The sequence below is a fragment of the Entelurus aequoreus genome, linkage group LG07, assembly GCF_033978785.1.
Source record: "Entelurus aequoreus isolate RoL-2023_Sb linkage group LG07, RoL_Eaeq_v1.1, whole genome shotgun sequence".
Taxonomy (NCBI): Eukaryota; Metazoa; Chordata; class Actinopteri; order Syngnathiformes; family Syngnathidae; genus Entelurus; species Entelurus aequoreus.
In genome coordinates this window covers 79,975,996-80,001,349 of record NC_084737.1, presented here as the reverse complement: position 1 = coordinate 80,001,349, position 25,354 = coordinate 79,975,996, and the positions used below count along the sequence as shown (strand labels likewise).

Sequence of the window (25,354 nt, the reverse complement as noted above, 5' to 3'; positions counted from 1 at the left end):
CTTAAACTATTATGGTTGGAAAATAAATCTGCATGTGACAATGGCCTTTTGGTAAAAAAGAGACTCTCTTTTTATATTTGTTTATAGCTGAACTAGCAATAAAGGAACTGGATGACAAATGGACACGTTACCATAAAGCACTGATATCAACAGTGAATTCCTTGGCAAAACATGAAGCAAAATCAAGCACCTACTAGGGATGTAACGATGAACGGTAATAAAGATAAGTGCGTTAAAACTAACAACGTTTACAGGCCTCAAATTTTTACTTTTTAAGGTCAAGGTAAGTGTTGCCTTAAAGGAGGGCACATATTTTAGGGCACCAAGGCAAGTTGGAAGGGCACCGTGGTATATGTGTATATATATACTCTTTTGACATAAGACGTAACTGCACTTTTTGTCAATATAGATTAGTGTTAATGTATGAGGTCAAGTCTTACACATAGGACTGCACGGTTATGAGCAAAATAATAATTAAGATTTTCTTTTAATCAATTTTGAAATCACGATTATTAATCATTGTTATTCATTATGTTTGGTAAAACAGTGTTATGGTGTGAATGCGATGCCATCATGTTATTTGTAATATCTAATAAAAATGCTCTAGATTCTAGATCTATATATTTAAAGACAAATATTTGTTTTTGTTCATTAATAGGATCAGTGTCATATTTTTTTATTACATGATGCCTTTACAGTGTTTCCCATAAACTGCCAAGATACCTGTGGCGGTGGGCGCGTGGCTAAGGGCGTGGTCACCATGACATCATCGAGTAATTTGCATAATTTACTACAATGATGTGATTTTCTCTAAAAAGGCTCAAAAAATGTATACTTACTAATTAATAATAACAGTTTTGTTTTAAACAGACATCCATCCATCCGTTTTACAATATAATTACAACACTTTATGTACATATTTATATACAGATTTGAACAATAAGTTATTCACTGAAATATATTTATTAATTGTGGTTTTTACAAAAAATATATCTTATAAAATAATAAAGCTAAAATGTCTCATAAAGCTCTGCCTCTTTAATTAGTGCATACTAAATAATTTAACTTTAGCCTACTACTACAACCATATTATTTACCAGCAACATAAAGTGAAACAGAGGCAGAGGTGTCCTGCCACAGTCAGTAACAAATAAACAGAAAACAGTAGTGGTGGTAGATAGACACAGAGCTTCATCAAACATCTGATCCACTGAACAAAGAGCTCCAAAAATCTTGAACTTTAGACTGCCATCAGTTTTACTCCCTACACTTAACCATGTGTTTCCTACTCCCTGCAGACTTTGCACCCTTTGTTATACAGGTATACACATGTTGTGTTTCTATTATAAATATATTTAATAAAGTCAAATACAAATAAGGCAACAAGAGAAGTATCCTACACTTCTCGTTTGTAAAGTAAATCTGAACAGCCGATATGGGCATCTACATCAACTATATGATTTCCCTGAGAAGCTGGAGAGGACAAAAAAATATATATATATTTTTTAATTTTATTTATTTTTAAAACATTTTTAATATATTTTTAATTTTTTATTTTATTTGTGGCGGACGTAATTCTTTCGTGGCGGGCCGCCACAAATAAATGAATGTGTGGGAAACACTGTTTTATCTCTATTTTTAAATTTTCATAGAGAGAGGTATTTTTTAAGTTATGTACCGTATTGACCAATATTTAGCCACAACAGGTCTCGCAACTACGGGATGCATAACATAACCCCATTCTCTACTGTAGCGTCTATTCTATGCGCCTTATAATGCGGTGCGCCTTATATATGAACAACGTTTTAAAATAGGCCATTCATTGAAGGTGCGCCTTATAATCCGATGCGCCTTATAGTCCGGAAAATACGGTGCATACGTGTACTTACGTGTGTACATGTCCATGCTGTATATGGACAGATCCATTGAGAGTTTGAGCAGAAATCAGTCGTATAGGAATTAATTATATACCATAAAACATTAACAAAATGCTATGTCACATTAATGGTTATTAAAGTAATTACTTTGTGGAATGAAAAAAAACACAATGTAAAAAAAAACATGGCTTTTACTTTTTGATATCAATATAAATCATGAAGCAGTTTGGCTAATGACGATAAAGTTAAACAAACAAGCTTTGTTCTTCAACAACAACCATGTACTTCAGTGCAACAGTTTGGCTACAAAAATAAAGAGTGATACCTCTCACATTTAACACGCAATCTTTGTGCCTCACCGACAACTCAGCCAGCGTTCAATTCGATGAAATGACAAAAGATTTGAGCTAGTATTGATGTTATTAGAACATTAACAAAGTTAGCAGTTGAATTAAAGGACGAGTGACCATCCCAGTGAACAAACTACAGACTTTATAAACAAGTTGTGGCAACGTTCCCGACACAGCCTGCTTCGTGGTAATTCTCAGTCCCAGCAGATGACGGAAAGACGCTCGCTGCACGTTCAAAATGAAACTGCAACATCAAATATTTTTTGAAACGAAGCGATTGGCTCCCCTAGCTCGGAGGAAACAAATTCCATGAAGTCGCAGCCATATTTCCCCAGCTGAGCGGCTCTAGTGCGCATGCGCAGATACTACGGCGCTTCAGTATTCAGGAAGTAAGCAGGTACCTAAAATGCATTAATAAATTACATCTTTTCTGTAATTAAAAATGTAAACAGTATTATTAACCTTCTGGAATTTTACCGCGGTTTATCTTTATACCGTTTATCATTACATCCCTAGTCCATTAACAAGTAAAAAGTCAAGGGCGGTGTCGGCATGTTCTTGCCATCAATGCTTTGTCAATTTTTTAGGGCATTACGGCAAGTCACAAGGGAAGTCGCAGCCCTTGCTGCGGTTGCCGTGGTTAAATTCGAGCCTTGCGGTTAGTATTGCCATTTTAAATTGATAACTACACTTCAATGGAAGTATTATTGTAGCAAAATTATTTGCAAATACTTATCTCAATCTGTGCGTCTGTAATCCAATTCACGTGTCTGTGTACTAATGTGTGTCTCTGTATCGCAATGAATGTGTGTGTGTGTGTGTGTGTGTGTGTGTGTGTGTAATCAGAGCTGTGTGTGCGTGTTTTCAAGTTGTTTGTCCGTATTACGATTGTGGGTACCAGAATGTGTAATATCATAATCATATTTATTTTTTATATTGTTTTTTATATTGGTTTTCTATTCATTTATTTTTTGTTTTTATTCAGTCATTGGTGTAGCATAATATTGTTTTTAATATTGTTTTTAACATGGCTGTGCAGCACTTTGGAAACATTCTTGTTGTGTAAATGTGCTATATAAATAAAGTGGATTGGATTAATATGTTTAGGGATGTGTACCGTTCACATGTGAACCAATGCAGTACAATACTGTTTGATTGTAACATTCATCTTAGTTGATGTTTTTATTACCAAATTTACAGTTGTTTAAAGGCCTACTGAAATGAATTTTTTTTATTTAAACGGGGATAGCAGATCTATTCTATGTGTCATACTTGATCATTTCGCGATATTGCCATATTTTTGCTGAAAGGATTTAGTATAGAACAACGACGATAAAGATTGCAACTTTTGGTATCTGATAAAAAAAAGGCTTGCACCTACCGGAAGTAGCGTGACGTAGTCAGTTGAACATATACGCAAAGTTCCCTATTGTTTACAATGATGGCCGCATGAAGTGAGAGAGATTCGGACCGAGAAAGCGACAATTTCCCCATTAATTTGAGCGAGGATGAAAGATTTGTGGATGAGTAAAGTGCAAGTGAAGGACTAGTGGGGAGTTGAAGCTATTCAGATAGGGAAGATGCTGTGAGAGCCGGGGGTGACCTGATATTCAGCTGGGAATGACTACAACAGTAAATAAACACAAGACATATATATACTCTATTAGCCACAACACAACCAGGCTTATATTTAATATGCCACAAATTAATCCTGCATAAAAACACCTGCGTGTTTGTTATGCTAGCTCCTAGCTCCTCTGCTAGCTCCTAGCTCCATAGAACACGCCAATACAATTCAAACACCTGATCAACACACACAATCACTCAGCCCAAAAGACCGTTTACCTAACCCAAGGTTCATAAAGCTTATATATTTTTAAAAAGTTACGTACGTGACGCGCACATACGGTCAAGTTATCGAATGTTTAGCAGCCAAGGCTGCATACTCACGGTACCTGATATTCAGCTGGGAATGACTACAACAGTAAATAAACACAAGACATATATATACTCTATTAGCCACAACACAACCAGGCTTATATTTAATATGCCACAAATTAATCCTGCATAATAACACCTGCGTGTTTGTTATGCTAGCTCCTAGCTCCTCTGCTAGCTCCTAGCTCCATAGAACACGCCAATACAATTCAAACACCCGATCAACACACACAATCACTCAGCCCAAAAGACCGTTCACCTAACCCAAGGTTCATAAAGCTTATATATTTTTAAAAAGTTACGTACGTGACGCGCACTTACGGTACGGTACGTGTTATGCTAGCTCCTAGCTCCTCTGCTAGCTCCTAGCTCCATAGAACACGCCAATACAATTCAAACACATGATCAACACACACAATCACTCAGCCCAAAAGACCGTTCACCTAACCCAAGGTTCATAAAGCTTATATATTTTAAAAAAGTTACGTACATACGCAAAAAAAAGCCAAAGCTGCATACTCACAGTAGCACGTCTGCGTCTTTGTCATCCAAATCAAAGTAATCCTGGTAAGAGTCTGTGTTGTCCCAGTTCTCTACAGGCGTCTGTGTATCCAAATCAAAAGTCCTCCTGGTTAGAGTCTCTGTTATCCGAGTTCTTCCATCTTGACTGCATCTTTCGGGAATGTAAACAAAGAAGCGCCGGCTGTGTACTGTTGTGGCTGACTACGTTCGAAAAATACGTCCATTTCGCACCGACAACTTTCTTCTTTGCTTGCTTGGCTTCCTTCTCCATAATGCAATGAACATGATTGAAACAGATTCACGAACACAGATGTCCAGAATACTGTGGAATTATGAAATGAAAACAGAGCTTTTTCGTACCGGCTTCAATGTGGAAGGCATACCCGTGTTCGTCGGGCTACGTCACGCGCATACGTCATCCTCAGAGGCGTTTCGAACCGGAAGTTTAGCGGCAAATTTAAAATGTCACTTTATAAGTTAACCCGGCCGTATTGGCATGTGTTATAATGTTAAGATTTCATCATTGATATATAAACTATCAGACTGCGTGGTCGGTAGTAGTGGGTTTCAGTAGGCCTTTAAAAAGCCATGTGAAATCGCTAATGCGGATAGTAGAGCCCGTCTATGGCAAATCTAATGTAAATTAGCGTTAAGCTAGCGCATTTTGGAAGGGTGGAGCCTTACTTTACTTGCTATCAAGCACTTTCTACCAAGTATACTTAGTATGTTCCATCCATCCATTTATTTCCGTTTTCTCCCTTTTGGGGTCGCGGGGGGTGCTGGAGCCTATCATGTTGGTGTTGAAAATGGCAACACTACTTAAAGGGAGTTTGGCTGAGTCCGCCCTGAGTGCTCCTTGTTAAGTCTACAACCACACATGACGCGCAACAAAGGTATCAAAAAATGGCACCTTTTGATTTTACATTATTCAACAACCGGTAGTACCGACTGTATTTGGTCGTTGCCTATAAAAGTATCAAATTCAGTACCAAACCCTAAATACGTTTGTTGTGATTGTGTTTTCTAGATGTGTTTGTGGACTGGAAACAAAACGCCAGTGAAGTGATCATCAAGCTGCGCTGTGGTGAAAGTGTGCAAAGGATCGAGGATGTCAACACAACCTTTACCGATACTCACTGCCATGTGCGCTTCCCAGGTAACGTTGTCTTTTAGGTAACACAAACAAAACTTGAGTAGGAAAAGAAAGTGACTCCTCTTTATTTTCAGATGAGCGCCAGTGGTCGTGCTACTTACAGGAGGAAATAGAGGCCTCCTGTAGTCGGCTCCAGTACAAGGAGAAGGGAGGTTTCCTCTTGGTCATTCTGCACAAGAAGATTCCTTTTCATATTTGGCCTTCACTAAAAGTAAGCCAGCTAAATATTTGACAAAGATTTATTGCTTAAACAGGATACACACACACACACACACACACACACACACACACACACACACACACACACACACACACACACACACACACACACACACACACACACACACACACACACACACACACACACACACACACACACACACACACACACACACACACACACACACACACACACACACACACACACATTCTTGTATTTCTTACCTTCTTGAGACCTCTGAAAAATGCCTACCTCTTTAGGACCACCCTTTCTAGATATATAAAGATTTGTATTTACAACATTAATAATATATATGAACTATCCAGATTTAAAAATGTAAACTTTTTGTAAAAAAAGAAAAAAATTTAATTTTTTGTTTGTAATTTTTTCTAATCTTTAGTTATGACAGTATGTCTCTATATACATATTATTTATTTCTTTTTTTAATTAATTTTGGCCAAAGGGACGTATTTCAATGTCTTACACACACTTGTTATTACACATGTTGGCCAGAGGGGGAGCACTTTTAAAACCGACACACAGTCAATTTGAAAAAAATCCCTCCTTTTTGGGACCACCCTAATTTTGATAGATTTCACCACCAGGGGTGCTAATGAGATCTCTATTTATTGTTTTTTGTAATATGCTTAAGGCCAATGACAAACGAGTCACAGACCACAGATGGCCCCTGTGCCGCACTTTGGCCAACCCAGCTGTAGAAGCTAACTGTTAAAGGGCCACTATAGTCTTAGTACCGTAGTGTATTTGTTCATCCTATGGTCACATATGGGACGCGGGTTGTCTTAACGTCAGCCCTGGAAGTTGTAAAATCAGCTGTTCACCTGACGGGTTTTTTCAGGGATGAATAGGGAAATCCTTCTTTAGCTGCCGTCTTGCTTTATCGTATATTGCTGTCTTTGCACCTGTCAATGTTTAATTTTGTATGCACATTAAATCAACAAAAAATCCTGACTTTGGAGCAATGTTCACAGACTCTAGTATTTGGCTCTATTAGATGCAATGGTTTTCCGTATTGGGACCATGATTTTGGTCCTAACTTGTTCACCGCTCCTCATATGAAAGGTACTTTTCCTTGTTGATGTCTCAAAAAGGATAGAAATACAAGAACGCACACACGCACACACATATATATAGTATATATATATATATATATATATACACACACACACACTTTTTTATAAACGTATATATCTATAAATATACGTATATATATTTTTTCTCCTCCATTTATAGTCCAACAAGAAGGAGAAAGAGGGCCCACCCCCAGAGACCAAAAATACCAAGGAGCCGGAGACAAGGCCAATTGCTCCAGAGTCGTCAGATAAGCTCAAGTCCTCCCCGTCACCTCTGCCTCAGGCTTCCTCTTCCCCTTCACACAGTGCATCACGCTTCAAAGCTGAACGAGGTGTCAAACGCCAGCTGAAAAACAAACAAGGGTGTGAGAAAATCTCCACGGACTCTACAGTGGTGCAGACAACAGAAGCATCCGGGGCCGACAGGTCTGCTTCACCTAAACCCGCCTCGGTTCAGAAAGGCAGCCAGCAGTCTCAAGAACCCAGTGCCAAGCGCACCACTGCACATCCTCCGAGGACATCCAAGGAGGCCAAGTCTACTACTGACTCAGTCCAGACCAGAACCTCACATGCATACTTGCCTGCTGTTGAGCACCCTCAAACAAAACACAGTGATGGAGACAAAAGTGTGGACAGATTAGGTAGCGTGGAAGAACATAAACAGTTTGTTGCTACTGCCAGCAATACCAACAAATCTCAGGTGAGTAAAGATTCCTGCTCAATCGTCACACCTGATGGAAACTTACTTTAATAATGTTCCTGAGCATGGGGTCTGCACTTTGTTGTGATATACCATAGTGACCCAAATACTATTTCCCCCTAGTAAACAGACAGGTTATCTTATACTGGGAGTTTGATATTTCATAAATTGTGCTCTTTAAAATTATGTTTTAGAGCCTTTTTGAGAAATCTGGCCTGGTAAAAATTGCAGAATATAAAAATACCATAAATATTTTGTTTTGGAATACAGTAGAACCCGGCTTATTCCACTGAAAACACATCTCATTCACCCTAAGTCAAACTTGGAAAGGGCAAAACCTTATGCTATCCCTCTGTTTACATTATTTTTGTTTTGATTTAAACCAATAAAACTCTAGTGCCGATAAGGCTGATGGTATATAATGTGGTTATACTGTTTGTACAGTTACACATTTTCCATCCATTTTCTACCGCTTGTCCCTTTTGAGGTCGCGGGGGGTGCTGGAGCCTATCTCAGCTACATTCGGGCGGAAGGCGGGGTACACCCTGGACAAGTCGCCACCTCATCGCAGGGCCAACACAGACAGACAGACAACATTCACACTCACATTCACATTCACACACTAGGGCCAATTTAGTGTTGCCAATCAACCTATCCCCAGGTGCATGTCTTTTGGAGGTGATAGGAAGCCGGAGTACCCGGAGGGAACCCACGCACTCATGGGGAGAACATGTATACTCCACACAGAAAGATCCTGATCCCAGGATTGAATTTAAGACCTCCGTATTGTGAGGCACATGCACTAACCCAGGGGTGTCAAACGTACGGCCCGAGGGCCGGATCAGGCCCGCGGACAGGTTTTATCCGGCCCGCGGGATGAGTTTGCAAAGTATAAAAATGAACCTGACATTTTTGAATGAAAGAAACAGCTGTTCTAAATGTGTCCACTAGATGGCACAATAGCAATTCTTTGTATCTTTGTAGATGATGCTACATATGTACAAAATAAACCTCATGATGTTAGTACATCAGTCGAGGAAAATGATCAAACTGCATAAATAACATCTTGTAATTTGATTTTGATATAATTGTTTTATCTTGATAGATTGAAAATGAACACCAATGAGTTGACTGATGAACATTATCACATAATTTATTCAGAAAATATAAATAACGACAAAAAAAGTATATATACTATTAACCGCAACAGGTAATTGTAGAAAAAAAAAAAACTTTATGATTTGTACAATTTCAGAATGTGCTTGTTCTATTTTTAAAGAAATAAAACAATCTGAAGTTGTCTTTATTTTTAAGTTATCGTGCCGTGATTTTACCAGTCCGGCCCACTTGGGAGTAGATTTTTCTCCATGTGGCCCCCCATCTAAAATGAGTTTGACACCCCTGCACTAACCAATGCACCACTGTGCTGCCCGTTACAATATTTGTTTACACTAATTCAAAAGTCAGAGCTTTACGAGCCATTTTTAAGTTTTATTTTTGTCAGCACCACAACTGATAAACAGTAATAGATGGTGGATTATTACAATATATGTATTTTGAGCTGTTAAAAAGATGAACAATGTACGCCAAACCAAAAACTGTGATAAAGAAATAAGCCGTGGATGGGCGATATGTCCTAAAATCCATATGTAGTTTTGGTATATAAATGATAGTAGAACCATTTCAATATGGGTTACAAAGGTTCCTAATTTAGCTGCTGAAACTATGCAGTAACACATTACATAATATCCGGTTGTACTGTTTTCTCTAATATTTTATTAATCTACTGGTAGTTATTCATTTACTGTTTTAGGTGGTTACTTTCTGTTGTAACATGGTTTTATCTACACGTTAGTTAAAATGTATTACACACTTATTCTTCTGTTGTTTGGATACTTTACATTAGTTTTGGGTGATACTACAAATTTGGGTATTTATCAAATACCAAGTATTACAGGGGCAGTATTGATCATACCAATGCTGATACTAATACATAAACATTTCAAGATCATTGAATGATTCAATTTCTAATCATAATCAAGACAAAACACAGTGTAATAATTCCATTTAAATGATTTCCTACTATTGGCTCTGATTTAGATCTTTTGGTTTTTGCCTTTAAAGCCATCCTGTGGCCAGTGACATGTTTTCTAAGTTTGTAAACAATAACAAAAAAGGGTGCGGTTGTCCGCTTGTCTGTTTCAAATTAGTTAGATAAAACACAGCTAGAATGTGTCAACATCCATTATCACGATATTACATTAATATTAATAACTCTATCGTCAGCCATATTTATATATTATTTATATTGTCTATATTGGGCAACCCTACCTTGGATTTTGTGAACCGTTCACCCCTAGTATTGATACAACTACCTTGGAGGCTGCAGTTGATTAATGCGCTCATTGTGTTTTTCTATTCAGGTGGTGGAGCAACAACATGTCTCTTCAGTCACAGGGGACAAGTCGGGAACAGGGGATCGTAAAAAGCAACCAGCAGCTCCTCCTGCAAACACAAGTGACTCCCTCAAAACTTTGGGCTCAAACCACCCCGTGTGTGCTCCAGAAAGGGGCATGGACATAAGTGACTCAGACTCAGAATCAGAGAAAATGTCCTTGGAGCAAGAATCAATGCAGGATACTCAAACAAACCAGCAACCGGATTCAAGCGGAGCAGCGTCAGTGCCAGCCAAACAAGAGCCATCGGAGGAGGGTCTGGCCCAGATGCAGAGCAGCTGTGATGGAGAGGAGAAGCGCGACCAGTCCAAAGACGAGCCACCTCTTATCATACAGCCACAGGAAGGTTAGTCTTGACAACGTCTCTGTAACGGTCCTGAAAATGATTTTAGTGATTTACGTATCAACTCGCCACAGCACAAGAGTCCATGGTAAATGTGCAAAATGTGAAGAACAACTCGTACGAGAAAGGCACAGACTTGATGGTGGTGAACATCTACATGAAGGGCATCTGCAGGAGTACAGCCAAGGTCCTTTTCAGGGAGCAGGACTTCACCTTCATCTTCCAGACAAGGTACTATATTGTAACCTTTAAAAAAAAATGTATGTATATATATATATATATATATATATATATGTGTGTGTGTGTGTGTGTGTGTGTGTGTGTGTGTGTATACATATATATATATATATGTATATATATATGTATATATAAATTCATGTGTGTGTGTGTGTATATATATATATATATGTATGTATGTATAAATTCATGTGTGTATATATATATATGTATATATATATATATATATATATATATATATATATATATATATATATATATATATATATATATATATATATATATATATATATATATATATATATATATACTAGGGCTGCAACCAACGATTCATTTGATAATTGATTAATCTGTCGATTATTACTTCGATTAATCGATTAATAATCGGATAAAAGAGACAAACTACATTTCTATCCTTTCCAGTATTTTATTGGAAAAAAAAACAGCATACTGGCACCATACTTATTTTGATTATTGTTTCTCAGCTGTTTGTACATGTTGCAGTTTATAAATAAAGGTTTATTTAAAAAAAAAAGCCTCTGCGCATAGCATAGATCCAACGAATCGATGACTAAATTAATCGGCAACTATTTTTATAATCGATTTTAATCGATTTAATCGATTAATTGTTGCAGCCCTAATATATACACATACACATGAATTTATACATATATATATATATACTGTATATATATTTATATATATATGAATATATATATATATATGAATATATATATATTCATATATATATATATATATATGAATATATATATATGTATATGTATGTGCATATATAAATATGAATATATATATATTCATATGTATACATATATAAATATATATACATATATATGAATATATATATATATATATGAATATACTGTATATGTATGTGCATATATATGTATATACATGTGTATATGTGTGTGTATGTGTATATATATATATATGTATATGTGTGTGTGTATAGATATATATGTATATACAGTATATATATATGTATATACAGTGTATATATATATATATATATATATATATATATATATATATATATGTTTTAATTTAAAAAATATTATTATTAAGAATCCAATGACTTGGCTTCTACCTCTTCCTTTTGTTAGTGATGCAAATTTTCTTCGGCTTCACCCGGACTGCGGACCAAACAGTGTTTTCAAGTGGCAAGTCAAACTCAGGTAAATATGTCTAAGGTCCAAAACGAGCTTAAAAAAAAACTAGAGGTAACAGAGAATGTTTGATGCTTGTTTTTCAATCCAACCCGTCCATGAGTGTCTGTCCTGTGCTCACTGCAGAAACCTGATACAGCCTGAGCTGTGCAGCTACTCCTTCACTGCGGCCCGAGTGGACATCACTTTGAAAAAGAGGCACAGCCAAAGATGGGAGGGTCTAGAAGCCCCCGCCACACAAGGTCTGCTGCCGGGCATCCGCTTGTAGAAGTGTGGATTTTTTAAAGAGGTGTTGTCTGTTTTAGCTAGTCACAATAAGGAAACCGATATGAGCAGCATACCTTTTGTGGTTTGCATGGAGGGTAAAAGATCCACTGTCCTTTCTTATAACCACAAGGTGCTTTCTCCTCTGTTTAAGGTGCAGTGGGTGGCGCCAAGGTGGCTGTGCCCTCTAGCCCCGCCTGCATGGAAAAGAGCCAACCAGGCAGCAGCCAGCATAGCCTGCCAGCCAAGGAGGAGCCCCCCAGGGTTGGTGAAGAGAAACCAAAACCCCTAAAGGCCCCGCCCAGAGTGGAAGATAGCGGTCTGGAAACCGTGGCCTCTCGTACTGTGTCAGACCATGTTGCCATTACAAAATCGGAGCCCACTGTAACGACAGTGAGTTGGCAAACGTTCATGCTGTTGCTTTGGGTGATTTGTGTTTTGATATTCATGTTTTATAACTCAGCCTAAGCCGACTTGCATGGTGCAGCCTATGTCCCATGCTCATCCCGCTAGCAATGAGCACAACGAAGAGGAGGAGGAGAAAAAAGTGTGCATGCCCGGTTTCACGGGATTGGTCAACCTGGGAAACACTTGCTTCATGAACAGCGTCATCCAATCCCTGTCCAACACCAGAGAGCTCAGGGATTACTTTCATGGTACTTTGCTGACGCTTCTTTACAGTGCAATGTTTTACTTGGGAATATTGACTGTCATTTCACCATAATGTTTTTGTCCACCAAAATTGAATGTTATTCCTTTTGGTCTCATGTAGATCGGGGATTTGAGGCAGAAATCAACTGCAATAATCCGCTTGGAACAGGAGGCAGGCTAGCTATTGGCTTTGCTGTGCTGCTTAGGGCCCTGTGGAAAGGAACGCACCATGCCTTCCAACCCTCTAAGCTCAAGGTACCATATCGTCTCTACAAGTGTTTTGCATAGTATTGCAAAGTCAGCATCATCATTCTCTGCTTGGGCCATGATATACATAGGCAATTGTGGCCAGTAAAGCCAGTCAGTTTACTGGCTATGCCCAGCATGACGCCCAGGAGTTCATGGCTTTTTTGCTTGACGGCCTCCACGAGGACTTGAACCGCATTCAGAATAAACCGTACACGGAGACGGTGGACTCAGATGGTCGCTTGGACGAGGTAAGGAGTCTGGAAAAAATCATGTCGTGGCGTTTTTCCCAAAACTCTGCATACCATTTCGGTTGCGTTCTTTGAAGATGGTGGCAGAGGAGGCTTGGCAGAGGCACAAGATGAGAAATGACTCGTTCATCGTAGACCTCTTCCAAGGCCAGTTCAAATCCAAGCTTGTCTGCCCTACATGCTCCAAGGTAATGCTACTGTACTTTTTACATGTATTCTTTAACCCTTGAGCAGCCTTAAGATGAACTATACACACTTACTCTTAGGATCCAAAAGGTATCCGCTCAACATTGCATTCAAAAACACAATACAATTTTATTTTAAAAACTCCCTAGCAAAATTTCAGACACTAACCTTATCAATGTTTATCAATCAATGTTTATTTATATAGCCCTAAATCACAAGTGTCTCAAAGGGCTGCACAAGCCACAACGACATCCTCGGTACAGAGCCCACATAAGAGCAAGGAAAAACTCACAACCCAGTGGGACGTCGATGTGAATGACTATGAGAAACCTTGGAAAGGACAGCAGGGAACACATGTTAATGCCCATTTTAGGCGCAAGGGTTAAAAGAATAAATCCTTTTTTTTTTTGCAGTAATCAAAATATCCTCTCGTCTCATTCCTCAGGTGTCTATAACCTTTGACCCCTTCCTCTACCTGCCTGTCCCGTTGCCGCAGAAACAAAAGGTGCTTTCGGTTTTCTACTTCGCCAAGGAGCCGCATAAAAAACCCATTAAGGTGAGATTAGAAATAACTATTCCAAACAATCCCAAAAAAGGATTTTTCTTTACTACATTTTGTATGACCGTGTCAGTTCTTGGTGAGTGTGAGCAAAGAGAACTCCAGCACCGCAGAAGTCCTTGAAGCCATCTCCAGGAGTGTTAGAGTCAAGCCTGAGAACCTTCGACTGGCAGAGGTTAGATCTCTTACAACTGGGGTGTCCAAAGGGCTGGGGCCATTTTCGACCTGCAGTCCACTTTAAATTGGCCCTGGGCATATTGTAAAAATTGCTCGGTTGCACGTGACGTCCTGTCTGCTTGCTGTCGCCCTAGGTACTAGCACATAGAGGTCACACAGAGCGTATTCCTACCAAGAAGTCAATTAAAAGCAGAGTGAAAATGCCGCAGCAGCTCGCTAGCAATTATTTTAGTAATCAAGTAATCTATTGATTATTTTGTTCGATTAATCGAACAAAACACACTTTCTAGCCTCATTGCGTCTTTTATATATACTCGTTTATAGTATATATAGTGTATGTATATATATATATATATATATATATATATATATATATATATATATATATATATATATATATATATATATATATATATATATATATATATATATATATATATATATATATACTACCGTTCAAAAGTTTGGGGTCACATTGAAATGTCCTTATTTTTGAAGGAAAAGCACTGTACTTTTCAATGAAGATAACTTTAAACTAGCCTTAACTTTAAAGAAATACACTCTATACATTGCTAATGTGGTAAATGACTATTCTAGCTGCAAATGTCTGGTTGTTGGTGCAATATCTACATAGGTGTATAGAGGCCCATTTCCAGCAACTATCACTCCAGTGTTCTAATGGCACAATGTGTTTGCTCATTGGCTCAGAATGCTAATTGATGATTAGAAAACCCTTGTGCAATCATGTTCACACATCTGAAAACAGTTTAGCTCGTTACAGAAGCTACAAAACTGACCTTCCTTTGAGCAGATTGAGTTTCTGGAGCATCACATTTGTGGGGTCAATTAAACGCTCAAAATGGCCAGAAAAAGAGAACTTTCATCTGAAACTCGACAGTCTATTCTTGTTCTTAGAAATGAAGGCTATTCCACAAAATTGTTTGGGTGACCCCAAACTTTTGAACGGTAATGTATATATATATATATATATATATATATATATATATATATATATATATATATATATATATATATATATATATATATATATAATGTTTTTTTTTCTTCTGCAATGTAAGATCAATTTCAATGGTACGAGCATTTATAAGAAAAACAGTCAGTATACATTTTTTTCTTTCCCTAATTAACTTTTTTCTTACAAATGCACATAGCATAGAAATTGTACTTTTACCATGGGAGCATCACTATGTATTATATTTAAAAATGAATGGGTTGAAAAGTAAACAAACCTGTATAGCCTAAAACAAGGTAATAAATAAAAAGAACCAAACTAAATAAAAAGACTGATAAAAGGTGATACATTAATTTAACATACATAAGGTATTAATTGGAGGAGTGGTGTTTGATTTTTGGACAGTCCTCACATGCCCCCCATGAGTTTGAATAAAACGTTTATGCTAGTCAATCATATAAGATGGTGTTAGCTACCAAAATAGACTTTTACCATGTTGTTCATGCTTGTTTGATGCTCTTACATATGCTGAATGATTTATGGTATTGTTGCATTATTGATGTAGTGCTATTGTGAAATGCCAGCTCCGTGTGACAATGCAAACATTAGAGGCCACATCACCAGCAGTGCGAGCTGCATCACCAAAAGGCACACAGCTCCTATGGAGCTGGAGCAGTCTTGTGGAAACAATGTCGGTGTATTTTACACATTAAACAAATCATCTAAACAAAATGTTGAATTAATCGAGGAATTGTTCCAGCCTTTCGCACATGCGCTGTTCACGCCTTAGAAAATTGCTCCAATAGATATTTTGGCTTTAAGGTACTTTTAGAGTTGCTATTTTTCCATTATAATAGGAAAAAAGTTGTTAAAACGCAACAACAAATGCCAACAAAGGTTGTTACTGTGTTAAAACTCACTGTCTTCGAGTTTAGAGCGACCACTTTGTCAATGTACTTAAAATAAACTGTAAAAGCATGTTTATAATTTACTTACTTTTTTTAAATTCTCCAAATACCGACGTATGAGCAGTTTTCTTTTGGAAACTTTCACATTGAATTGATGCGTGTGTTGTAAGAGCGTAGCAACAACATACTGTAACACATTGTATCTGGATACTGCCAAAAATGTTTGAAAACTAAACATTGCAACAGGAAAGCAGTTAAATATAACTAAACAGGGGGACCAAATATTAACTTCACACCATTAAAACAACTAAAAAAAAAGAATTATATATGACTGTTGAATATTTAGCTTGCATCGAGAGAATAGTAGCAAAAACTAAACTTCTATCCATCCATTTTCTATACCGCTTATCCCCAATAGGTCCTGATCACAGCAGTACACTCCTTAACATCAGTCAAATACGTTACTCACAGATGCACAAGTGAGGCCAATGTTATCTTTCATGGCTTAATGCTTAATTTGTGGATTGATCCAGACGTAAAGAAATGATGTGCCGCCATACTTTTATACCTTTACTCCTTGTGAGTGTAATAGAAAGTGTGGTCGACCAGATAACATTCCCCTTTGGTGATGATAAATCTTTGAAAATCTTGAGAAAAGTATTTCCTTTTAAGAGTGTATGATACCATGGACACACTCCATCACATTCCCATTTTTTTCATGATGTCTGGCTTGTATGTTTGTAACATTTCAAAGTATGCCAAAATCTGCACTGCATCTCAAATTACAGTTGCAGCTCAGCAATACAATTACTTGATCATCGAAACAATATGAATGTTTGGACACCCTTGTCTTGCTTTATTCAATGTTGAGTCTGTGTGATGGCTGTCTTTTATGCTGGTACAAAGCTAGTTGTCTTTTGACTCAGGTGGCCAAAAACAGCTTCCATCGCATGTTTCTGCCCTCCCATTCACTGGACACTGTGTCGCCATCGGACATGTTGTTCTGCTTCGAGGTGCTCTCCAAAGATCTGGCGAAGGAGAAAGTGTTTTTACTCCGAGTGCAGCAGGTAACACAAGCAAACTTTGATTAAAAGATGATCTTCTGCGTCAAACGATCATTAAGCTGATCTTTGTTTGTCGCCCCACAGAGACTTCAAGTCCCCAATATCCCCATCTCAAAGTGTGCCTCCTGCCTTAAGCCTCCAGTGTCTGAGGAAGACAAGCTGAAGCGATGCACTCGCTGCTATTGTGTGGGCTACTGCAATCAGTGAGTTTTGTGGCACATCACGCCATAAATGTCCCTTAACATTGACTTTTTCCTGATCCTGTTGTTGACTTGCTCATTCTTTATCATCCCAGACAGTGTCAGAGGACACACTGGCCCAATCACAAAGGTGTGTGTCGACCCAACACTGAATATGTGGGTCTACCTTTCCTGGTTAGCGTACCAGAGTCCCGACTGTCATACAGCCGCCTCACTCAACTCCTGCATGGTTACTCCAGGTACATACAAAATGCTGTTTACCAAGTTACTCTCAAAAGTGCTTTCGTTCACTTGTAATTTGCAACACAAAATGTAGATGTCTGTTGGGATGCATCATACACATCCATGCATTTTTATTTGCTTCATTATTTAGCAAATTTATAAAGGCTGTATAATAATTTGATCGAATCTACAAGTGATGGGTAAATGACGCCTCAGTGAGTGTATGGCACTCTCACTCCCTAAATCGACACTGCACTGACACTGATAGTGTTTTTCAGTTGTCACTACTGACCTGCAAATAATATTAATTGTTTATTAAGATCCCTATTTGCTGCTGCAATAGTACCGTATTTTTCGGACTATAAGTCGCTTCGGTGTATAAGTCGCACCGGCCGAAAATGCATAATAAAGAAGGAAATAAAACATATAAGTCGCACTGGAGTATAAGTCGCATTTTTGGGGGAAATTTATTTGATAAAGCCCAACACCAAGAATAGACATTTGAAAGGCAATTTAAAATAAATAAAGAATAGTGAACAACAGGCTGAATAAGTGTACGTTATATGAGGCATAAATAACCAACTGAGAACGTGCCTGGTATGTTAACGTAACATATTATGGTAAGAGTCATTCAAATAACTATAACATATAGAACATGCTATACCACAAATTATGCAGTCGAGATTCCCACTTTTGGGGAATTCGTAAGGGTCAGCACAGCCGGAGTGCAATGGCTGAGCCTCACACTAGGTGAACCACCTTCTTGATTATGGTATCTCCCCTGCCAGGTAAATCTGTCACTCCTAATCGCTAAATCCGATGAAATCTTATACTAGTCCAGTGTTTTTCAACCACTGTGCCGCGGCACACTAGTGTACAGTGAGATATTGTCTGCTGTGCCGTGGGAGATTATGTAATTTCACCTAATTGTGTTAAAAAAATATTTTTTTGCAAACCAGTAATTATAGTCTGCAAATGATGTGTTGTTGTTGACAGATTGCTGGACGACAGCAAAGACTTACAGCGTGTGGAGCCGCAGACGGCGTCCACAAAGTACATCCGTACATGACATGACAATGAACATCAAAATAGGAGCGCAAGACAAGAACAAAAACACCAAAAAACTCCAAATAAGTCACGGCGTGATGTGACAGGTCATGACAGTACACCTACTTTGAGACAAGAGCTATAGTGAAGCATGGTTGGTTATAGTTTGAATATCCAACAATTGCGAGAATAACTTTTTATTGTCAATATTGGCTGCTGAGTTAAAAATGTTTATGTTTTCTGCTCGTGGTGTGCCTCGAAATTTTTTAAATGAAAAAAATGTGCCTTGGCTCAGAAAAGGTTGAAAAACAATGGTTTAGTCTCTTACGTGAATGAGCTAAATAATATTATTTGATATATTACGGTAATGTGCTAATAATTTCAAACATAAGTCGCTCCTGAGTATAAGTCGCACCCCCGGCCAAACTATGTAAAAAACCTGTGATTTATAGTCCGGAAAATACGGTAATAGCTGTTCTTCCTGGGGTGTAAAATGAAAAAAAAGCTTTGATACATGTACAACATTAAGACAAAGGGGAATACACACACACATATGACAATACAACCATCTTCAAAATTAACTACTTATAATAGGATTACCTAATAGCCATTCAATTGTGAGAAAAGCCTAAACCCTAACACAAAGGTAGAGATTATATGCATGCAGTCAAGTTGGAAACCGAGAAGAAAATGATATGGTTATTCTTATGTAAATATACAAATGCATAATCTTTTACAAAAAAAATACTGAGTTAATTCCCCAAATTCTAAAATGTTGCAAAATAAAGCAAATAAATAGAAAGGAAATATTGGCACTGTCCAATCGAAATGACACTTCAGGAGGTCTCCCTTTTTAAAATTCTATTTAGATTAATGATAAAGACATTAATGTCAAATGTGACACTCCACTCTTCCGACTTCGCTTAGTACGAGTTGTTACTTGTGAACCGATAGAAGTCATCTTCCACACCAGTTTTATTGGTCACAATTTTTTTCTTGAAGTGATACATCAAGCATCAATGCTTCAGTATCATTTGACCCTTCACCAGATTCTACTAACATGCCATCTTCTCTGTGCAGGTTTTCTGTCAACGTATTTCAGCCTCCTTTCCAGTCAGGCAGGACATCCCCTGAACCATCTCCCATTCTCTCCATGCCGCCGGCAGGCTCTCTGTGCTCAGGCGATGAGGCCACAGGTGGTAGTTGTAGTACTGTTGAAGCAAGTGACTGTGGCCCAGAGTGTGTCACTCCAATGCAGGACTCCCTGACGGAGCACATCCAGACCCCAGCCTCTGGGGACTCTGCTACCCTCACTCCCTCCAAAACATCTCTCTCAACCACACAGACGTCAGACTCCGGATTCTGTGAGTCCATCTCCTCTACTTCCTGCTGCTCTCTGGACACCCATGTTGAAAAAGAAACCTCTTGTGAGAAAGCAGTACGGCCAGAAGGTAATGGATTTCTGAATGTTTTTGTTCAATAGATCTGCATTGACTTTGTTGTCTCATCGTCTTTTTTTCCTTTTTCAGCTGCAGTAACAGGGTATCAACAACCTAATGGTACCTCCCCAGGGCACACGGGTCAGTTCCACATAGCTGTGCTGGATTCAAACAACAAGGAGCAAAGGCTGGATGAAAAAGGTAGAAACCTAGCTTCAACGGTCTAGAACAGGGGTGCCCATTACGTCGATCGTGAGCTACTGGTCGATAGCGGAGAGTGTGTCGGTCGATCTCCAGCCAGGCATTAAAAAAATAGACCTAAAAATTAGCGATCATCAATTTTCACCCAAGACGTCACTTTCGCCACTTGATTGACATTCACGGCACTCTTCTGAGATGACGCTGGCTGCGGGGAGCTCATTACTAAGAAAAAATGACCGACAGGAAGGCGAGAAACACTTTTTATTTTAACAGACTCTCGCGCCGTCATAACTCTAAAGACCGACTGCCCAGTTCCTATCTTCACAATAAAAGTGCTGCTTCATCCTGCATGCGCTAACAAAATAAGAGTCTCAGAAAGCTGGCGCACACAAGCTAGCAAGCTACGGAGTTTGCCGCCAATGTATTTCTTGTAAAGTGAATAAAAAGGAGTATGGAAGCTCGACAAATAAGATGCCAACCACTTTCATGTGGTATTGGACAGAAAGGAGGACTTTTTTTTCTCCTCCATTTGAAAATGTGGACGTTATCAGCACTACTGTCGGATTCCAATTAATGCAAGTCATCACAATCAGGTAATACACCAACTTATATTCTTGTCTTCATAAAAGAAAGGGATTAATATTTGTTAAACATGCTTGTATTATCTTTAAACACCTTTAACTTGTTAACAAAAACGTCTCTTTCATAAATAAATATAAATGATATATATGAATGAGGTACATTCCCTCGACTTGATCAATTGAAAAGTAGCTCGCCTGCAGAAAAAGTGTGGGCACCCTTGGTCTAGAATCTGTCTGCACCTTTCCGTAGTTTATTTCCTTTGCTAACACAATCCCCTCTGCAGAAGACATGGTGCTCGACCTGCCGGAAGACGCAACTCTGGAGCTAGTGTGGAAGAACAACGAGCGTCTGAAGGAGTACGTGCTGGTGAGTTCCAAGGAGATGGAGTACGAGGAGGATCCAGGATCTTTGAGTGAGACGGCCCGAGCGGGACATTTCACACTGGAGCAGTGCCTCAACCTCTTCACCAGGCCAGAAGTGCTGGCTCCAGAAGAGGCATGGTAGGGCTCTTCATATTGTCATGACCTCAATGAGGTGTGTCACATCATGTCTTCTAAAGGTATCAATCAACACTGTTTACTGTTCACTTATTGCGGCCTCACTGCATCACAGATTTTAAAGTATCGTTTACTGTTATGAGATATTAGTACCTTTTGAAGTTGTATGTTATATTTCTGTAGGATTTTAGAGTCTATGAAATGTTTGAAGAACATAAGAAGTGTTGATAAGTTTGTGCGAAAGCTGTGTGGAGGGCTTATAAAGACATTACATGGATATCATGTCAAAGCGCTTTGAGTACCTTCAAGGTAGAAAAGCACTAGACAAGTATAATCCATTTATCCCATATACAGTAGTACATCAATTTACAAGCTTAATTGGTTCTGTGACAACTCTCTTAACTCAAAATACTTGTATCTCAAATAAACATCTCCCACGTCCCCCCAAAACAGCACTATTTTAATATATGACATGCCTTTTAAAAAGAAAAAAACATTTCTGATAAGAAATATATTGTATAAAAACATTTTAATAGAATGTGCTTCTAAGAGCTACTGTTATTTTATGAAGTAATGCAGTAATAATTTACCTTGGAGAGTAAATTTCCACGGTATGTCCTTCCAGCCGCTTCTTCGTCAAACACCATTAGCAGCTTTTCTGTTCAAGTTGACAACACACACACACACAATTTAATGACTATAATCCACTTCATCTTTGCAGCACTGTCCTTTACACTCTCTTGCTTTCGTCCAATGGTTGGAAAAATTGAAGTTACGGTATGTCAACCAGTAGTGATAAGCTAATGCTAGCAAGTAAGATGAGATGTTTTGAGAGGATCTTACAGGGTTTACTGTGGCATTTGCTAGGCCAACTAACGGTGGGGATGCTTGCAACTCAAATGTTGCTTGCAACTAAAAGCATAACAATTAGCAGATAGACCGCTCTTATCGCAAAACACTTTAATTTTGGGGCACTTGAGTTGAGGTACCACTGTAAATTATAAAGAAAACACCACTTGTTTTGTGGACATATCAACATTATTTATATTGTGTCAATTCACAAGACATTTTACACCCGACGCAAGTCTTGAGTCATGCTTTTTATAGGCTAAAAAACAACTGTATCCTTCATGTGCAAGCACTTATGTGACAGAGGCATGGACATTTTGTTGATTTGTTTTCTATTTTTCTTCTTCTAGAGCTTTTTGGCTTCATATGTAATCTGCATGATGCTCTTTTTCCCCCCACCCAAAGGTACTGTCCAAAGTGCCAGCAGCACCGCGAGGCCTCCAAGCAGCTGCTGCTGTGGCGTCTTCCCAACATCTTGATCATCCAGCTCAAACGCTTCAGCTTCAGGAACTTCATCTGGAGGGACAAGATCAACGACATGGTGGACTTTCCTGTCAGGTGAACGATTGAATTGACACTTGAAATGTTGCATGCAATACTTGGAGCTAGGGCGGGGCGATATGGCCTTTTATTAATATCTCGATATGTTTAGGCCATGTCACGATACACGATAAATATCTCGATATTTTGCCTTAGCCTTGAATGAACACTTGATGCATATAATCACAGCATATTACATATATACACTACCGTTCAAAAGTTTGGGGTCACATTGAAATGTCCTTATTTTTGAAGGAAAAGCACTGTACTTTTCAATGAAGATAACTTTAAACTAGTCTTAACTTTAAAGAAATACACTCTATACATTGCTAATGTGGTAAATGACTATTCTAGCTGCAAATGTCTGGTTTTTGGTGCAATATCTACATAGGTGTATAGAGGCCCATTTCCAGCAACTATCACTCCAGTGTTCTAATGGTACAATGTGTTTGCTCATTGGCTCAGAAGGCTAATTGATGATTAGAAAACCCTTGTGTAATCATGTTCACACATCTGAAAACAGTTTAGCTCGTTACAGAAGCTACAAAACTGACCTTCCTTTGAGCAGATTGAGTTTCTGGAGCATCACATTTGTGGGGTCAATTAAACTCTCAAAATGGCCAGAAAAAGACAACTTTCATCTGAAACTCGACAGACTATTCTTGTTCTTAGAAATGAAGGCTATTCCACAAAATTGTTTGGGTGACCCCAAACTTTTGAACGGTAGTGTACATTTATGTGTCTACATTAAAATATTCTTGTTCATACTGCATTAATATATGCTCATTTTAAACTTTCATGCAGAGAGGGAAATCACAACTGAGTCAATTTAGCAAAAGTGTATTTATTACACAGTTATTAAGCAGTGGCACAAACATTCATGTCATTTCAAAACAGAAAGTGCAAGATTGTCAGAGACATTTTAAAACAAGCTATGAGTGCACTTTTGTGCGTGACGTCACTAAGATGACATATCAAAACAACACTAAATTAAAGTGCACTTTTTGTACAGAACGCCACTACAATGTTTCAAAACAAACAAAGTGCATGATGTCACACAAGATATTTCAATAACTGTCAAATAAAAATGAGCTGCATAATAGGAAATAAAATAGTGTATGTCCTTGGTTATGTGGTAGGTTATCTCCTTCTGTTGTTGACAATTTTTTTCATAAGGGGTTGATCTGGAAATGGTTGCTTGGGCATTTTGTGTGTGTGGCACCGAACGGAGATGTTGACATGCGGAGTTTCAAGCACTCTTCATTCTCTAGCGGGGGACTTTTCAAATGATGCTACAAATTAACAGTGCCGCTACTTTTTGTAGCAACGCTTTTTCCGCATACTTGACATATTACGGTTGTCTGTTCAACATCTTCCCGCTGGAAGCCAAACCACCGCCAGACGATGGACCCCCTGCTGTTTTTCTTGGGAATTAATTATTCTTCCTTCATTTGTTACCAGATTCGCACCTTCTCTCTCTCTCGTATTACCTTACCACTCGCACCGCTCCGCTAGCACCACAGCTAACGTTAGCCATGCTGCTACCTGTCTGCTCGGCGAGGGCGTGTGACGTTGCACGCGCGACAGTATGTGACGAATGTAACAAGGTGCACTTGTTTTATCTCTCTGTGAGGAGATACAAGAAAGAGTGAGAAACGCCTGTAGTGTAATGCCCGCAGCTAAAAGCAACTGCGTGAGAACGTATACTCGAATATAACGATAGTCATTTTCTATATTGCACAGAGACAAACCCGCGATATATCGAGTATATTCGATATATCGCCCAGCCCTACTTGGAGCTGTGTTTATTCATGCCCTCACTTTGTCTTGTAGAAACCTGGATCTGAGTAAGTTCTGCATCGGCCAGAAGGATGAAATGCAGCAGCCGCCTATCTACGACTTATATGCAGTCATCAACCACTACGGGGGGATGATTGGTGGCCACTACACTGCGTACGCACGGCTGCCAAGTGACAAAAACAGCCAGCGCAGTGATGTTGGTGAGTTCATCCCACCAAAAGCTTCATCTTCTCTTCGGTTTGTTTCCATCCTAAAAATTGTCCTCAAACAGGCTGGCGTCTCTTTGATGACAGCACTGTCACAATGGTGGAGGAGAGCCAGGTGGTGACGCGCTATGCCTACGTACTTTTCTACCGGCGACGGAATTCGCCCGTGGAGAGGCCCCCGCGCTTTCTCAGGCCCGTCGGCGCAGATTCCCCCCCTTCCATGGGAGCTACTGCCAGTCAGGTGAGGGCGCTGGATTGAGCTACCCAGAGCCTCTGCTTGATCATCAAAAATGTAGGCTTGTTCTGGAATTCGCTTAAGTGGGTCCCGCTTATGTCGACAACTTGTTTATGCTGACCAACTCAACCACTTATGTCTGCGACATAAACGTGTTCCACAGTGATACCATACGAACAGATG

The 25,354-nt window shown here is 38.8% G+C and overlaps 1 protein-coding gene and 1 non-coding gene across 6 annotated transcripts in view; one reads left to right on the top strand and one right to left on the bottom strand.

Annotated features, from left to right (window-relative positions):
- The window catches only part of LOC133654306 (ubiquitin carboxyl-terminal hydrolase 19-like), a 54,785-nt gene that overhangs the window by 18,888 nt on the left and 10,543 nt on the right, over positions 1 to 25,354 (top strand). For 3 of the 5 annotated variants that reach the window (XM_062054598.1, XM_062054600.1, XM_062054596.1), the window contains 23 exons: positions 5,715 to 5,843; positions 5,915 to 6,051; positions 7,315 to 7,854; positions 10,278 to 10,656; positions 10,728 to 10,884; positions 12,012 to 12,083; positions 12,201 to 12,316; positions 12,493 to 12,731; positions 12,802 to 12,994; positions 13,111 to 13,244; positions 13,328 to 13,486; positions 13,564 to 13,674; positions 14,118 to 14,228; positions 14,305 to 14,406; positions 17,216 to 17,356; positions 17,438 to 17,556; positions 17,649 to 17,792; positions 19,903 to 20,273; positions 20,352 to 20,462; positions 21,328 to 21,544; positions 22,796 to 22,948; positions 24,764 to 24,930; positions 25,002 to 25,177. In XM_062054598.1, the coding sequence (XP_061910582.1) occupies positions 5,715 to 5,843; positions 5,915 to 6,051; positions 7,315 to 7,854; positions 10,278 to 10,656; positions 10,728 to 10,884; positions 12,012 to 12,083; positions 12,201 to 12,316; positions 12,493 to 12,731; positions 12,802 to 12,994; positions 13,111 to 13,244; positions 13,328 to 13,486; positions 13,564 to 13,674; positions 14,118 to 14,228; positions 14,305 to 14,406; positions 17,216 to 17,356; positions 17,438 to 17,556; positions 17,649 to 17,792; positions 19,903 to 20,273; positions 20,352 to 20,462; positions 21,328 to 21,544; positions 22,796 to 22,948; positions 24,764 to 24,930; positions 25,002 to 25,177 (4,178 nt within the window). The remainder of the gene's footprint in view (positions 1 to 5,714; positions 5,844 to 5,914; positions 6,052 to 7,314; positions 7,855 to 10,277; positions 10,657 to 10,727; positions 10,885 to 12,011; positions 12,084 to 12,200; positions 12,317 to 12,492; positions 12,732 to 12,801; positions 12,995 to 13,110; positions 13,245 to 13,327; positions 13,487 to 13,563; positions 13,675 to 14,117; positions 14,229 to 14,304; positions 14,407 to 17,215; positions 17,357 to 17,437; positions 17,557 to 17,648; positions 17,793 to 19,902; positions 20,274 to 20,351; positions 20,463 to 21,327; positions 21,545 to 22,795; positions 22,949 to 24,763; positions 24,931 to 25,001; positions 25,178 to 25,354) is intronic. The other 2 variants (XM_062054599.1, XM_062054597.1) reach the window with 1 other exon arrangement.
- On the bottom strand, positions 18,408 to 18,571 carry LOC133654434 (U1 spliceosomal RNA). The gene has a single exon (XR_009826889.1). It is a non-coding gene; the product is annotated as a U1 spliceosomal RNA (small nuclear RNA).